Source organism: Volvox carteri, assembly GCF_000143455.1.
Source record: "Volvox carteri f. nagariensis unplaced genomic scaffold VOLCAscaffold_13, whole genome shotgun sequence".
Lineage (NCBI taxonomy): Eukaryota > Viridiplantae > Chlorophyta > Chlorophyceae > Chlamydomonadales > Volvocaceae > Volvox > Volvox carteri.
Window position 1 is genome coordinate 1,452,166 of NW_003307556.1, and position 10,242 is coordinate 1,462,407.

Consider the following 10,242-nt stretch of genomic DNA (forward strand, 5'->3'; position numbering starts at 1 on the left):
GGCTGGATGCTATCAGGGTTAGGCGTCTCGCTGCAATGGACGAAGGGTGTTTACGGGCATCTGATGAATTCTCAGCACGGCGGCGCTTATGCGTGCAGTTGAAGTGCACTAGATAATCTGATTGTGACTACATAAGAAAACTTTTCATATTGGCGGTTTTGACCATGCGTTTTGCGCAGCATTTACCTGTTCTGGCGTCTGTGTATGACTCTGATGGGAAATGGGCGCGTTCCGCCGCCGTAACGATGGGCGGGGTTTTGCTTCTTAATCGGAGCTGTTTTAGACAAGTAATCGATATTCCATGCGTCGGCATGAACGTAGGAATAGAGTTTCAGTGCGACAATATTTTTACTCCATTGTTACAAGATGACCCATCAATGCCAACTGCCACACGACTCACTGCTCTTTTTAAACCAAACATGGTGTGTTTACCTTTTCATCTTTTTGTTTTTTCTCGGCATATGTTCTTTTTTTGTTTTTTTCCCTGTAACATACGATGCCGCAAGTATTACCAATGCTCCATCAAAAACGCCAGAAAATTGCCAACTCCAAGCATCCGTGAATGCCAACGCAAACACGTCTGCTTTCGCCTGTCCGCCAAACCAATCGCACTGCAGCAACAATATGTAACAATACAGATAGGCACTTCCGTCATACCAAATGCCGCGCCAAAACACTTAAGTGCCGTTAGCTATGCATAGTCATAAGCAACGAAGGGAAGGGAGCATCAGCATACTCGACGCTCCGGGCACGTGACTCGCACTCCCAACGGCCGCGAAAGCTTTATACGTTTCACCGCCTCCTTACTAAGCCTCGAAACAGCATCAGCAATCACTACATAATAGAGCTATACGAGATTATAATGTCATGGCAGCACCCACGCGTACGCGGTCAAGGTGGGCACGTAGCCCTTATATGTAACATCAAGTACGACGAATATAGCTCTTAAGAATGACACTCATTACCATACCCGAAGTTGAGCAACAAGACCGGCGAAAAAACAGAAACCTGCACAGCTGCGGGAAGGTCCCCAGCACATAACCCATGCAACCCACGATAGATAGGAAGATTGAACAAGAGGCGAGCGATTAAGCACCCGTCCGACAAATCTTGAACATGCGGCTTAATGCATAGTGACACGCTAACACGCAATACAATAAAGAGGGGGGCTGTGAGGTGGTGCGTAGAACACCGCACAGCCATCCTCTTTTTTGTATACTTTCCACGAGTGGAACAGTAAACAATAAACACAGCACAGCCCCCTGCGTGCTTACCACCTTCCTCGGCGGCCGCCGCTCTCAAGACCAGACCTGGACACCATAGTCGCCCTATTCACGTGCAACGCGAAGTCAAGCACAAAAAAGAGAAGACCCTACGGCATGCACAGGGAAATGGAGTTACAGCACACCATCTTAACAAGCACAGCACCATCCCAGTCTCACAGCCGAAAACACCCATAAAACACTGGGTGACATCCCTATGAAGTTATATCAACAGCGAAACCATGCAAGATCTGGAACGATGCACTCGACACTCTGCACTTCTTAGGGCAAGCATAGGGCAAACCCGACCTAGCTATTCATCGACCAGAAGTTGAGGGTCCGCACCGTGACATTAGGATTCCGCATTGAGCAAAAAAGCAGACGGGAATCGCGTCTTTTGGGAAAATTCATTTTTTTGATAAACGCAATTTGAAAATCAGTCAGCACACACGCGTCACAGGCCTTGCACGATAAACAATTAAATAGAGCTCTCATATGGCACCAGGGTTTCGCGAAAATCTCAGCCCGGCTGGGGCCGAGGCGGGCAGCACGCATAACGGCTTCCTTAGCACCAGCCCGCTGGAACCACACAGCAGAGGAAGCGTTTGGCGACGCAGTGTAGCCAATCCGCCTGCTGCACACACTGCTGGGTAACTCAGCGGACACAAGCATATGGGTAAATGCATCAACACAAACCATAACGCGAAATGGCATACATACAGCGTAAGCCCACACACGCCGTGCTTCTGCGGTGCCCCTGGAGATGCCTCGCAATATGAGAATCGAATCGCCAACCACGCCGTGGATGTCAAAACGGCACCACACCATTCCGTGCCGTACTACCTCACTTACATCCAGCGCCAGCATCCTTTCACCGTGTAAAATTTTTTCGGGCGCAAATCTTTTTTCAAGTTCAAAAAGTGTTGGACAAACCTCGCATCTGAAATATTACCGGCACAACTGAGGCCTCAGCACAACTTTTTCCTGGGCCCAGGCGGCTACGCAAAACGCCTTGTTCTTATCCTGCACAGATACAGCCACAAAAAGTTCAGCCTCCACGGAGAAATCGTACACAGGTTGGTTTAAACGGAGTCTCAACGAGCGACAGGCAAGCCAAAAGGAGCACGCCGCAGACGCATTTGAGCCTGTCTGCATGGATACGCAGGCGGCGACGCGTCGGGCGCAACGCTCTAGGGCTTAAATCTTCTCTCGACTCACATTGGCATACACTCGTTCTTTTCATACTCAATATCATCCTACCGTGCTAGCAATCAAGCTGCAGAGACGGTTCAGGAGGCACAAAGGACACAAACAGTATTGAAACGCCGATGCCCCAACTCCTAAGAGGGCATAACCGTTAGTTGTAAGAGCACGGCAACCTACTGCAATAAACAGCTCCACGCTTCCGAAGGATGCGTCCCGACTTCCCCGACCTCTCCCCCGACACTATATCTGTCAACACAACCAGGATCCCGCTCAGCAAGCAGCCGATCCATCGCAAAGGCTCTGTGAAATGAAATCCGCCAGACTTGGGCTCTTCTTTAGGTTTAGACCAATGGGTGGCGGCAGTACCTTTCCTGCCTCCAACCCACAAAGCAAGTCCACCTTACTGATCAACGTGCCGGGGGTCACCCTCGGCGGCGGCGGCGGCTGCAGGAAGCCCTCTACCGCCAACGTCGTGGCAGCACTGGCAGTGGAGATAGAAGAGACCGCCGGCAGGGGGGCACTATCGGCCCGCTTCATCGATAGGGAGGCATTAGTCCCACATGACAGGGCCAGGCAGCTGCTGCTCAGTGGCATTGGGCTGCAGCAGCCCCCCGTCGAGAGAGTGGGCGAGGGGGAGCCCATCAGGAGTGGGAACAGCGGTGGCGCAATGAGCGGGCTGCCTGGCCAGCCCATTGGGCCCAGCAGGCCGCCCATGGGCGCCTTAGGAGAGAACTGCAACGGATTTGTGGGCAGTCCCCATTCAATGCCTGGCACTCCAGCTGGCAACGGCGGCAAATGCCCTGCAGGGTAACCAATACTGGGCTTGGGCCCACTGCTGCTCCCAGTCCCGGCCCCGTGTGTCGACCCGCGATTGGCCTTGTACTTGAGGGGCTGCGGACGAGGTTTTCCGCAGCCCGGTAACCCAGCATCGAGCTGCATCGCGTCGGGGCCAGCGACGCCAGCAGAGGCGCTGCCGCCTTGCAGAGCGTTTTGCACTGCGATCCCGCCAGTCAAAGCATCGATGCAACCAATGGCTTCCTGCAAAGATGAGGTCTCCATATCTGCATCCAATTCAACTTTGACGGGCGCCTGGTCGCTCGTACTAGCATTACTGCCCGATTCGCCACCTGATCCATCAGAATGTGTACCCGGACCCCCGCCTTGCGAGGCTGAATGTTCAGGTGATGCTGTTCCAGATGCTGCAGCTCCTTTACGCTGTGCTGGTTGTGCAGTGGAGCTCACAGATAGCATCCGCCGCACTGCAGTCATCGAAACGCCGGCAGCCGCCCGAGGGTTTGTCAATCTGAGTCTTTGAACTTTGAAGCGAATGTGAAACCCACATAACATTTGAAGTCACGGAAAATGCAAACCGTCATATAGTTTGTAGCTGCCTCACTCGAACTTTCCAACCGCCACGCATCGAACCTGCATTATTTTGTAGCGTACGAAGCCCGTAACTCAAACTCACCCGAATGTTGCCAGATGTTCTTCAGCTTGAGCGGTGACAGGGGCTTTTCCAGAAAGTCAACTGCGCCCAACTTTATGCCCAGCATAACTTCATTTGGTGCGCTGCATTCGGACATCAGGACAAGCGGAATCGATTTTGCAGCTTGCATGACAGCAGCGTGCTCTGCTGATTTCTGCTGAAGACAACGGGCGTCGGCAAGGAGTACGTCGCAGCTGTTTTCCTGATTCGCCAGGAAAGCTGCTGCCTCCATGCTGCATCCGCAAGATGTTACGGAATAATGGTTCTCACGAAGCTGCGTTTCCGCTTCCTGCCGGGCCTTAAAGTCGGGTTCCAAAAGCAGCACGTGCAAGTCCCGGGGAAAATTCGGCCGATGTGACAGACCAGGCAGCTGCCGCAGATTTGTTAACTCCAAGGCCATCCTGATGGAGCGCAAGCAATTCAAGATTACGCAACCTGCGAAAGCATCAATTCCTGAAGTTATCCTCCCGGCACTCGTGGCTTAGCAAGACCTACCACCCTCATGGCAGCAAGCAGCGCATCGTGAATTGGACTAGAAATTAGGAAACCGAGCAATCAGCGCAGCAACATGCAAGCCAATCTTATTTGAGCGCTGTCACATTGACTTGCTTGGCATAAAGCTGGGCGCAACACAGCAGGATAACATGCGGAACAGGAAGTCTCTATCCTAAACCAGATACGCACGAAGCGCCAGACCCTATTGACCTTGGTCCCAAGATACGTGACCTTTTCCTTGCAGGATACAGGCCCGAAAACTACCACGACGGTGATGGTCCGAGAGCTATTGAAACCTGACTTACCGAATAACCTTCAACTTTATCAGGTTCTGAGCGATGCGGCTGACACCCGGTTGCCGTTTGCGGCGACCCGACTTTATCTGCCTTCACCGTGGGTGACAAAAGTCCGCGCGCTACTTGCAACGCTGCCGGTGACTAAATTACCGACAAGCGATATAGTCTCAAGTTTTTTACGCTTATATCCTTGCTTGCCTAACTCCTCCACTGTCCCGCTCCCTCACACTCTTATTGCATAACAACAGACCACCTATAGCATTTCACCATTAACCACAACTACTCCGCAACTACGAAACTACACAAATCAAGGACGAGTGGAAATCACACGGCGGAAAACAAATTGTACGGCACCTTCTTATCGAATTGAGAACTTCTCATGGCGACGCCGTGAGCGTTATCCGGCGCTGACCTAAGAATGCCTCCTAAAACTAAATTTGTTTTCCTACAAAATTAAATGGTGTGAATGTGGTTTTCCTCGAATTTTCACAGCTGATCAAGGGAACGCTTCGTTCCAATTAACTCGCATTTTTTAAAGGCTAAATGAATGGTGGCCTTGCGCCAGCTCGCAGCCCTTGGGTACACCCCGTGTACGTTCGACTACGGGTATGTCGTGGCTGCTTCACCGACGCACAGCGCTGCGAACCAAGCGTTACCAAAACTCTCCCAGGGGGTAGCTGTTTCACGGATGCGGAGTGCTGATTTCCATGATTAAGTCTGTCTCTCCTCTCCTCCCCGTCCCCGTTCGTTTAAAATATTTCCTCTAGGAACCCAACGGGTGACTTGCCCACACGGGGGGCATGGATCGAGGTATTCCGCAAGAGCATACCCACGTTCAAGGCCCATGCACTGACTGATCCTCACGTTCCACCGGAGCAAAGAGAGGTGCGGTTAGGAGCGAGGCCAGTTGGCCAGACTCGTAACGCCCAGGGTTACCGGGCAGCCACGCCCGCACCTGATTCTTACCAACGGCCCGCCCAGGACACGCCTTCTGGATTTTTCTGCGTCCAAAAACACATAGCTGGAAGGGGTCGTGGGGAAGAGCATCATATCGGGAAAAGTATCTGTCCTGCGAAACCACCAAATCGAGATGTTCCCAGCGTGGGGAGGAGGTTCTTCAGGCCAGCTGCTTCCCAAAGCGCAACCTCATCACCCTCCGTTTCGATCTCCACTTGCGACACCTACCCACCATTCCACTTTACCAGCCTCCACGTATACCGTACCTGAGTACCTGAGTACCACCAGCAACACAGCCGCCGAAGCAGGCGACTCACAAACCTACCCGCAAACCACGCCGCCCCAAGCGAGCAACAGAGTATTCGGTTATGGAGTTGAACCGCCACAGTCGGTGAACAGGCGCATGGACCAAACCTTCCAGACCGATCGTGTGGGCATTAGCCCGCATTCAGCCGCAACCCAGCTGGCCAGGGTTACGCTCACGTGTAACATGCAAGCACTGTCAGCATAGGTGTGCATAAGCCACATCGGAACATTGGACCTCTCCATCGCGTCATCAAATCATTATCGGCCTTGGAAGCCGTGGTTCTTGCATCACCACGGCAGTCAGCTAATCAACAAAGCCGCTTACCGGGCAATCCGGCTTTTCCCCCCCGTGTTACGGATGCTGTTTTGCATTGGATCTGCTGTTGAGCTGTGCGAGCTCAAAATGATGTGTAAGGCAGCGAGAGCGCAAAGTTGTGTTCTGCGCAGAAATGGTCACGTGCATTCGATTGGAACACCGCCTCACACTTGTTCATATGCACACATGTGTACACACGCGCGCGCGCGCGCGCTCGCAGCCACTCACACATGCACTACTCCCCCCTTCCCCCCCCCCCCCACACACACAACTCTGGCTCAACGCTTCCGTCCCCTCCCCCTCTTTTTCGCGAAGTGCTGCTCCTGACTTTCATATCTCCTCCCCCTCCTCCTCCACCTCCCCCCATCAGTCTATCCTTGGCACCATCTTCACTTGGTGGTTCGTCCTTCCCCTCGCCCTCCCCCTCTTCCTCCTCTTCCTGTTGCTGTTGTTGCTATGGGTGTATTGCGCTGTTCAGGCGGCTGCGAGGCAATTCGAGGCTACCTTCAACTCCGCACTGGACGCACTCCTGGCTGACCCCAGCACCCCGGCTCCCGGCCACCCCACCGCCCACCCGGTCAACTGCTACACCCTGTGCCAGCTGCGGTGAGCTCTGAGGAACCCCCATCCTGTGGCTGTGGTCGGCGGATGCAGTGATGATTTTCCCCTCAACCGTCCCCAGATGACACGCGCGCCTACATCAGCCGCAGTTTGTATCAAATTTTGGTGATGTCCTCCCCCCTTTTATGCAATCTTTCTTAACAGTGCCTAACAGAGTGCTAAAAACGAGACCATAGAAACAATAACATTAAGGGGGGGAAAGAAATGGTACCGCCCCGGCGGTTGCCTGGCTGCGTTGCCCGGGGCGCATGGGGACGCGATGTTCGCACACGCGGATGCGTCCGGAAGCAAACGGCTGGGGTTGATAGAGCCAGGGTATTAGAGACAACGCCTGCGGGTAGAGACGAGCGGGGAACACTAGGGCGCTGGCCAGGTAAGCAGCGGCTTTGCCCCCGGCAGGAGGAGGGGGAGGATGCCGCACCCCGCACAGCAGAGCCCCCTGCCCGACTCTTGACAGTCTGGCCTGATCCTGACATGGCACAACCAACACTGCCGTGTACCCAACCCTGGCTTACTTGTCCTGAGTCGCCTTGCCTTGGCCCTGGACCTGGATCTATCCCTGGACTTGGATCTACCCCTGGACTTGGATCTACCCCTGGACCTGGATCTATCCCTGGACTTGGATCTACCCCTGGACTTGGATCTACCCCTGGACTTGGATCTACCCCTGGACTTGGATCTATCCCTGGACTTGGATCTATCCCTGGACCTGGATCTATCCCTGGACCTGGATCTATCCCTGGACCTGGATCTATCCCTGGACTTGGATCTATCCCTGGACTTGGATCTACCCCTGGACTTGGATCTACCCCTGGACCTGGATCTATCCCTGGACTTGGATCCGGTTCTAGGGAGGAATGTCTGCACGCCGCTGGCTTCCAAGACATCTTTGCGGAGGTGAAGGCGGCGGAGAACGAGCGAGCCCTGGCGTTGTTGCCGGGAGTGCTCCGGGAGCTGGACGAGATGGAAGGGGGATTTCCGGCTGAGTGAGTGCGTGTATGGAGGGAGGTTAAAGGTTGGAGGACGTGCGATGGGGTCGCGGATCGATGGAAGGTCAGCGGGTGGAGCCCCTCCCGCGTCGGGCCCACACTCACACCGCCTACTCTGTCCGCTCCACTGGTTATCCTGCCGGGTCGACCGACCGTAGGCTGGAGCTGGCGCTGCGCGGCGTCTTCGCAGGCAACATTTTCGATCTGGGCGCTGCGGCGTCTGCGGAGCTGCACGCAGCCGGGGGCGGTACATTTGCAGCCACGCGCGCGCAGCTGCTGTCCCGGCCTTGGGCGGTCGATAACCTGGACGAGGTGCTTCGGGAGGCGGCTTTGCAGGGGCCCCTCGGTCTCGGTGAAGGCGGGAGTGAGGGCGAGGGGGCGGGCCCCCGGTGGCGGCAGGCAGCTGTGTTCGTGGACAACGCGGGTACGGATGTAGTCCTCGGGATCCTGCCGTTCGCACGTGTGCTGATCAAGGCCGGCACCAGGGTAAGCTGGAGCGGGTTCAGTGTTTCAGCAGGGTGGGGTGGGGCCGGAACTGCGCACACGCCGAAATGCAAAGGCGGGTTATGCGGCCTTAGGAATGTTTGAATGGGGATGCATGTGGATGTATGTATGTATGTGTGTGTGAGAGATGGTGATCTGGGTCGCCGCCTGCAAGAAGGCAGGAAACTGTAGAACGAACTTACGCATCACAGCGACTTGCTGTTCAACTAGCGAGCCAGCCATTCTGACATCCGTCGGCCCTTCCGTTCTCGCCCATCTACACTCGGCACCGCAGGTAATCCTGATGGCGAATCGCGGCCCCACCATAAACGACATCACCGCCAGGGAGCTGGAGCCCCTGCTGCTGAAGACCGCAGCACTGGACGCAGTGCTGCAGGGAGCCATCTCCTCGGGGCAACTGCGCGTAGTGTGCTCGGGAAGCGACCTGCCAGTCATTGATTTGACCAAGGTACGACATGGATCCTGCACCATGCATGGCGCACATCGCATGTGTTTCCTGGAGCTGAGGGTTCTGCCCCGCTGGCTGGCGAGCTGGTAGACCTCTTCTGTCTGTCTGTCCGTCAGTCTGTCAGTCAGTCTGTCTACCTATGACCTACCTTTTCGGTTCCCTAACTGAGCTGTCTGGCTCCGTTCCCTTGCTGGCTGGCTGGTTGGCTGGCCCCCTCGTGGGCGTGTGTTTGCGCTCGCCGTGTGCTGCTACCCGCAGTTGTCGCCGGAGGCCGTGGATGCGGCTGCTGAGTGCGACCTGATCGTGCTGGAGGGCATGGGCCGGGCCATTGAAACCAATCTACACGCCCAGTTCACTTGTGACTCGCTCAAGTTAGGAATGATTAAGCACCCCGAGGTAGCGGCACACTTCGGTAAACGGTTGTACGACTGTGTCTGCAAGTACGACAAGGGTGTACAGCAGGCTTAACGACACCGGACCGGAGTGAACGGAACCGCACATCGGTTGACCGCCGGTGGCGGGGACAGCGGTTGGGGGGTTATGGGGGTTGATGGAGGAGGCACTGCGGACCGTGATGTGCGAGGCTTGAAAGGGAGATATACAAGGGTACTGACGTATTGAGACTGGCATGTACTGCATGGAGGCTGGACTGGGAGGGAGAGCTACTAGGGAGGCGAGAAGGGTAACGGGTGGACGCGTGCGCGTCGGTTGCAATGAAGGGGTTAACCCCCCGGCGCTCCGCGCGGGCTTCATGGTCGCTTCGGGGGTTTCACAGACATGTTATTTTGCATGCGTTCGTTAGAGGGAGCGTGCTTGGACTTGGCGGCCGGGCCGTTTCGGGAAATTCATCGCTTTAGGCAGTGAGCCAGTTATGCGTCTAACAATGTGTGGCGTGCGTACTTCCAGAGGCAAGAGTGTGAAGTGTGTGGCTTGTTTTGGGCGAGGCCCCGGGCGCGAAGCGCCTTTTGGGACCCGGGGGCCCAGCCCCCCGGGGTTCACTGCTGTCAGTCAGTCAGTCAGTCAGTCAGTCAGCGTCGTATCGCATGATGTACTTGCATGCCATGCTTAAGTAAGAATTGTATTTGATAGCTACTACAATTCTGTATCGATTCACCGAAAGAATTAATGCACATGCGCCTGTGCGGAAAAATAGCTTTGGCTTTGGCTTCCCAGACGCCCCCGACATGTGCCGGCTTCAAAATTCGGCTCCGCAGGGCTCAGCCCATCCGTGCCAACTGCTCCTCACAAGGCTGCCCATGCATACATCTTTAGATTTGGTTGACATACACTGTACAGAGGTAAGTTTTATAACTTGGACCGAATTCAAAAACAAGTTTAGGATCCAATGCTCGTCAT

The 10,242-nt window shown here is 55.0% G+C and overlaps 2 protein-coding genes across 2 annotated transcripts; one reads left to right on the plus strand and one right to left on the minus strand.

The window, feature by feature from the left end:
- Positions 1–2,738: 2,738 nt before the first annotated feature.
- Positions 2,739–4,354, minus strand: VOLCADRAFT_89627 (uncharacterized protein; the record flags this gene model as incomplete). Its single annotated transcript, XM_002949260.1, has 2 exons — positions 2,739–3,463; positions 3,937–4,354. 2 exons carry the CDS (start codon positions 4,352–4,354, stop codon positions 2,739–2,741), a joined length of 1,143 nt encoding a protein of 380 aa, XP_002949306.1.
- Positions 4,355–5,163: 809 nt separating this feature from the next.
- VOLCADRAFT_80583 (uncharacterized protein) lies at positions 5,164–10,006 on the plus strand. Its single transcript, XM_002949131.1, has 8 exons — positions 5,164–5,351; positions 5,513–5,630; positions 6,803–6,930; positions 7,797–7,931; positions 8,093–8,246; positions 8,304–8,420; positions 8,713–8,886; positions 9,145–10,006. The coding sequence occupies exons 1-8, from the start codon at positions 5,293–5,295 to the stop codon at positions 9,352–9,354; spliced, it is 1,095 nt and encodes a 364-aa protein (XP_002949177.1). The 5' UTR covers positions 5,164–5,292; the 3' UTR covers positions 9,355–10,006.
- The last annotated feature ends 236 nt before the right edge of the window (positions 10,007–10,242 follow it).

What these genes read in the sequence shown, in the direction of transcription:
- VOLCADRAFT_80583 (XM_002949131.1), top strand. Translation starts at nt 5,293, where the DNA reads ATGGTGGCCTTGCGCCAGCTCGCAGCCCTTGGGTACACCCCGTGTACG. An exon ending in CGGTCGATAACCTGGACGAG is followed by an intron (nt 8,247 to 8,303) that starts GTGCTTCGGGAG and finishes GGCGGGAGTGAG; the next exon opens with GGCGAGGGGGCGGGCCCCCG. An exon ending in TGATCAAGGCCGGCACCAGG is followed by an intron (nt 8,421 to 8,712) that starts GTAAGCTGGAGC and finishes TCGGCACCGCAG; the next exon opens with GTAATCCTGATGGCGAATCG.